A 5,958-nucleotide genomic window follows, 5' to 3' on the forward strand; every position below is an offset into this window, starting at 1 on the left:
TGTCCTTTACCGGACATGGGCCCTGTTGGGCCGACGCCGTGAGCTTAAGCAGGACACCCTTGCCAGCCTGATCAGTCTTGGACTGACGTACAAGAACTGACACACCAGATTCGGATAGCTGTACGTCCTCGCACAGGAGGCCGCGAGTAAAACCCCGCGCCCCAGCTTCACACACCACCTCACCAACTCTGAGCGCACCAAAAAAGGCTATGGCGTATGCTGCGGAGAAGAGCCGTGCTTCGAACCTCGACCAGCAAATTGTCCTGAGTTTCACGCGTATCTGAGATAGTAATCCGTAAGATATCGGCTTACGGCCAACGACCTTAGGCGGTTGCATCCTGCCCCAACCCTCAATAGCTCTACGGATCAAGAAATCGCTGCATGGGTCTTGTGCAAACGTCGCCTTTGAAAAGAAGCTGATGGCTGCTACGTGGATTTTTAAAGTCTTTGTAGCGCGTCCGAGATCATCCAGATGGGACAGGTACTGCAGGACGTCGTCAGTAGTGGGAGGAGCACTATGTGACAGCCCAGATAACCCAAACCTGAAACCCAGGAAATCGCTCCAGGCCTTCTTATAAGACCGGAGCGTGGAAGGTGCCACGGACGCTAATACTCCCTGTATCACTTTGCGTCTCCAACGTTCCACAGGTACTCCGGAAAGGGTTCGGGCAACAGTTGTGCTCCAGGTGCGAGCGACCGGAAGCGAGGAATCTGGAATGGAGACAATGCGTCGGCTATGTCATTATTGGCTCCGGGTACGAATTTGGCTGAGAATAGAATATTGTACTCAAGGCAACGGAGGACGAACGCCCGCAGAAGGGAGGAAACCCTCGCAGACCGAGATGACTGCCTGGCAAGAATGTTCACCACCGCCAGGTTGTCGGTCCTGAAGCACACTCGGTGATCTCGAAACTCTTCCGTCCAGATGTGAACGGCCACCACTATTGGAAAGAACTCAAGAAAGGTGAGATCCCTCGTGATGGCCTGTCCCCGCCATGCTGACGGCCAACGTTGCGCGCACCAGCGCCCTTTGAAGTACAGGCCGAAACCTAAAGACCCTGCTGCGTCCGATTGTACCTGAAAGTCTGATGACAGATTCAGGACATCCTGCCAAAGAGAAACCCCATTGTATTTCCCCAAAAAGGCTGTCCATACCTCGAGATCCGCTTTGACCGACCTGGGGAGGCGAACCCGGTGGAGGGGGTGTTTCAGACCGACTGATAATCTGGCAAGGCGGGCACAAAAGGGGCGTCCGGGGGACACCACCCTGCACGCGAAGTTAAAGTGGCCCAATAACGATTGAATTTGCCTAAGGGTGATCTTTCTAAGCTTACGAGTGTTTTGAATTAATTCTTTAAGGGCTTCAATCTTTTCCGCGGGTAAACGGGATGACTGGGCCACTGTATCCAGCTCGATGCCAAGGTAAGTTAGGCGCGTGGCTGGTCCCTCTGTTTTCTCGGCAGCGAGAGGAACCCCAAGGTCCTCGGCCAGAGCTGAGAAGGCCTCAAGCAAGGAGGCACATTCCCCCGTGTTGGCTCTACCCACGAAAAGAAAATCGTCTAGGTAGTGCGTGACCCCAATGGTATCTGTCCTGAAACGCAGGGCCCAGTCCAAGAACGTGCTGAAGGCTTCGAATGCCGAACAGGCCACTGAGCAGCCCATTGGCATGGCCCTATCGACGTAGTATTTACCTTGAAACTTGAAACCCAGAAGCCGAAAATCTTCAGGGTGAACTGGTAAGAGGCGAAAGGCCGATTCGATATCACACTTTGCCAATAACGCCCCAGGACCAAAACTACGGATTAACTTAACCGCCTGATCGAAGGTGGCGTATTTAACCGTGCATAACTCGGGCGGGATGGCATCGTTGACGGAGCCGCCCTTTGGAAAGGACAGGTTGTGAATGAGCCTAAACTCACCGGGGGTTTTCTTGGGCACAATGCCTAATGGAGATATGTGCAAATTTGGGATGGGGGGACTATCGAACGGGCCTGCCACCCTGCCCGCGCTCACCTCCTTTGCTATCTTTCTTTCGGCAACTTCCGGTCTCTCTCTAACTGATTTTTGATTAGGTGAATCTTTAGCGATCAAAGAACCCGTTACAGGAATACGAAACCCGCTGGAAAAACCTTCCCGGAGGTAAGAAGCTGCATCCTTATCCGGGTAAAGAGACAGAAGTTCGCAAAGGGGGGCGAGTTTGATAGGGGAAAAGGCCAATTCCAAGACTACCTCACCTTCTGTTCCCTGCTGCGGGGGCCCCCCTGGGACTGGGATGATGGAACCCCCGGCCTCCCCGAAAGGGCTGCTTCCCCCCTTTAAAGCAGGATGTAACGGGGTGGGCCCCGGCGCATCTTTCGCATTCATGCGTGAATTTACAAGATGGCCTTTGGCAAAATCCTTTATTGTACTCCCAGCACACCCGACGCTTAAATTCCTTCCTTTGATCACTCCTGGCCGACCGATAGGGGTCGCCTGCCCTCTTCTCAACATACGGGCCCACCGCCACAGACCAGATTCCATTCTCGATCTGATCCCAGCGTGCTAACGGGATCCTGGACGCCTTCCTACGGAACTTCTTGTCATAGCTTATGGCTGCAGCCTCCCCCGAGAGGGCACAGGCAGTGCGGATATGTGAAAGATAGGCAACAAGGTGAACCGCACGCTTGGGGTAAGCAGCGACAATCGTTCCCATAAAGGCCTGAAAACCATCGAGCCAATTTTCAAACGTCCTAGGCACAGAAGGATACTTGCTCTTTCTCTTACCGTGAGAGGGCCTCTTCTCTCCCCTACCTAACTCCTCTGCTGGAGGTACTAACTTGAACATGTCGACGAACTCACCATTTAGAATTTTTGCTCGTAATTTAGGAGAAAGATGATCGCCCGGTATAACATCTGAGGTTGAGTAGGTGGATACAATGGCATCTTTTACCAGAGCTCCATCCTTCCACTCCTGGGTCCCCCCGAACTTTTTACGATGGCAATTGGCCCTCCTTGACAGCGCCCAGTCCGGGAGACCAGACACCTCCTCCCCTTTTCCCCAATAGGAACCTAGGGACGCGTCGCTGTCATACTCAGAAGAAGAAGTACCTGTATCATCATCCGTCTCCTCCCTCCGAGACCTGCTCTTCCTGCATATGTGCTTTTTCTTTTCGCGCCTCTTACCCGAAGGCTTCTCCACTGGCGCGGCGGCGACGGTGCCCTTCTCTTCCTGTTGCGCGTCTTCCGCGGCCGACGAAGACGCGGAATCCGGCGACTGGACCCTGGGCCGCTTGTCCTGTGAGCGATTAGAAGAGCTAGGGGCAGTAGGATTGTTTTTACGAATAGACTTAGAAGTCGCTTTCCCCCCCCGCGCCCGAGACCCGGATGCCGACGCCCGTGACTGGGACCTAGTACGCACCGGTTGTGGGTTGGGATTCGCAGCCGCCCCCGGCACATGCGTATCATTAAAGAGGGCAGCCGATGTACTAGGCAGTTCGTCCCATTGGGAAGATTGTGAACTCTCTGGGAACTCCTGTGTATCCGGGATGACATCAGGAGAAGGGGGGGACTGGGGTTCGCGTCAGGAAAGCGTTGTTCGTATTCATCTATAAAAGATCTAAAAGCGTTCAGGAAGTGGGAAATGGGGGGCTTTGCATTATTACTCCTGCCCTGTTGTCCTCTCGGTGTGCCCGCTGCTGAGCTACGAGTGGTTACGGACGCACGCTTCCTCTTAGGAGCCATAAGGTGCGCTTTGTAGGCTACAAGTGTAACGGTGCTTGTTAGTGTGTGTGTGTGTGTGTGTGTGTGTGTGTGTGTTTATTTATTTATTTATTTATTTATATATTTAAATTTATTGTATATGTATATATATATTTATTTATTTATTATTTATTATTTATTTATTTATTTATTTATTTATTTATTTATATTTATTTATTTATTTATTTATTTATTTTATTATTATTATTATTTTTTTAAAATTTATTATTTATCTATTAATTTATTTATATTTTGTATTTATCTATTATGTCTAAATCCGTTATAATACAAGCGGTTTTCTACTTATTGATTAATTTATTTATTTCTTAATTAACCAGATCAAATCTCTTACTGCTATCTAAACCTTGTTATTGATGTTGATAAAACAAAATATGTTTTACTAAAATGCCTGTACTACCGGCTGAACGTGACACAGTGGAATGGGAACCGCTGGCAAATTACTAGGGAGTAAAGCAACTATAACTCCCCCTTTGTGGGCTAGCCAGGTGAGGGCAGCAGCTAGGAGAGAAGCCGCTCCCACTAAACTTGAATTAATAAAGCCAAGGTACTATAGGTGGTTCACGACTGCTGCCAAACTTCACTTCCTCATACAAACGAACAATAGCTCAGCAATCCTCTGCCTGCCAGAGGTAAGATAAGCTGGCAAAATCCCCTGGAAATGTGACTCTGGGGAACAATAGGCTTAATTATCGCTCATCAGCCTTTAAATTGCCCTGCTGGCTGGCAACACAATGGCGTTTCTATGGCAACCTAACGAGCGAGCCAAGAACAATAGCTGTCCTTTAGGAGGCCACAGCAGGGGCGTTTCTATGGCAACCCCCAAACAGGGTCCCCCAGGCAGACCTGGAAATAAGCAAAGACCTTTTAAACCGACAAGAGGGGGGAGGGAGGGGGGGAAAGCCCAGAGCACCCTGGAGATTGAGACTAGGCGAACTAGGAGACACCCAGTAACACAGAAACAAGTTATCCCTTTTAAGCTAGGCAAAGACTCTCAAACGAAAGAAAGGAGGAGGGGGGGAGAGAAGCAATGGACTTGCAGGGATTGGAAATTCTAAGGACAAGGAAAGACGGGGGACACGGCAAGACAGAGACCCCAGCCACACTGAAACAACCGCTCCCGTTCAAACCGAAGACAAAGACTCACAGGCAGAAGATGGGAGGGGGGGTGGCAAAGAAATCGCAGGGCTGGTAAGCACGTGGAGGGAACAATTTGCCAGGAGCACACAGGCACACACACAAACACAGACAAACGCACACTCCCAGACCACCTGAGTTCTGTCCCAAGAAACGCACTACAGAAAAGGGGCTCCACACAGTGAGGCAGAACAAGAAGACACACGCACACACACACGCCCGCGACAGCAAAAGGCAGCACACGGAAATCGGACGGAAGGGGGAGGAGGCTGCAAGACGCACACACGCTGCTCTAAAAGGCTGTATTCCCGGCGATACAACGTTCTAGCAACCCCCACAAAGCGGCTGCGGAACACGTGGGGCTACCACACACCGGCGGCCCTCACGGAGCAAAGCACCCCGGGTACTCCTCAAATGATCGTGCCCGAAAGACTCTCCTTCCAAAAGCCCCACAAGCCGCTAGGAGGAGTAGCGCTCAGCCGCGAGGTTTTGGGAGCAAAAGCAAGCGAGGCAAATGGAGCGCGCGCGTCAGCTGATGGGCGGCAGTGAGCTGCCCGACCAGGGGGAGCGGTCACGTGGGCTTTCGCCCGAGCAGCCCTGTCCTCAAGGACGCAGTACGCACACCTAAACGTACCTAAAACAAACCACAAACCTAAGCTAAACCAAAGGACAAAACCCCAAGCCCCAAACGCAAGAAAACAAACGGAGCAAGACCCAAACGACACTGCCTGGGCGGCCACGAAGCGATCGTTTAATCCCGTCTCCCCACTCCTCGAACCGGCAGTGCAGAAGCAAGGGAAAATCAAAAAGCGCCCGTCAGCTGTTAGGCGGCTGAGAGCGGCGGCTAAGAAGTAGCGCCCACGTGGGCTGTAGCCCGGAGCAGAGAAATGCCTGCCGATGCGGAACACAGGTAACCAATCAGGAACAAAATACAGGGAACGCTCACAGCAAAGTCATCCAGAGGCGCACAGTATGCTCACTGTACCGCGGTAAAAACTAAAAAGAGGCAACGCAAATACTTCCCTGGCTTCCGACGGCAGCGATCTCCAACTCTGCTGACTCGCG

At 51.6% G+C, this 5,958-nt stretch overlaps 1 protein-coding gene across 1 annotated transcript; it reads right to left on the reverse strand.

The window, feature by feature from the left end:
* Nucleotides 1–572: 572 nt before the first annotated feature.
* Nucleotides 573–2,808, reverse strand: LOC308483172 (uncharacterized protein; the record flags this gene model as incomplete). The annotated part of the gene is made up of 2 exons (XM_081016758.1): nt 809–2,808; nt 573–711 (listed from the first exon to the last, which is right to left on the reverse strand). The coding sequence occupies exons 1-2, from the start codon at nt 2,518–2,520 to the stop codon at nt 573–575; spliced, it is 1,851 nt and encodes a 616-aa protein (XP_080872884.1). The 5' UTR covers nt 2,521–2,808.
* Between the last annotated feature and the right edge of the window lie 3,150 nt (nt 2,809–5,958).

The sequence above is a fragment of the Podarcis pityusensis genome (genome assembly GCF_964106645.2).
Source record: "Podarcis pityusensis genome assembly, chromosome: 8".
NCBI classification, from domain to species: domain Eukaryota; kingdom Metazoa; phylum Chordata; class Lepidosauria; order Squamata; family Lacertidae; genus Podarcis; species Podarcis pityusensis.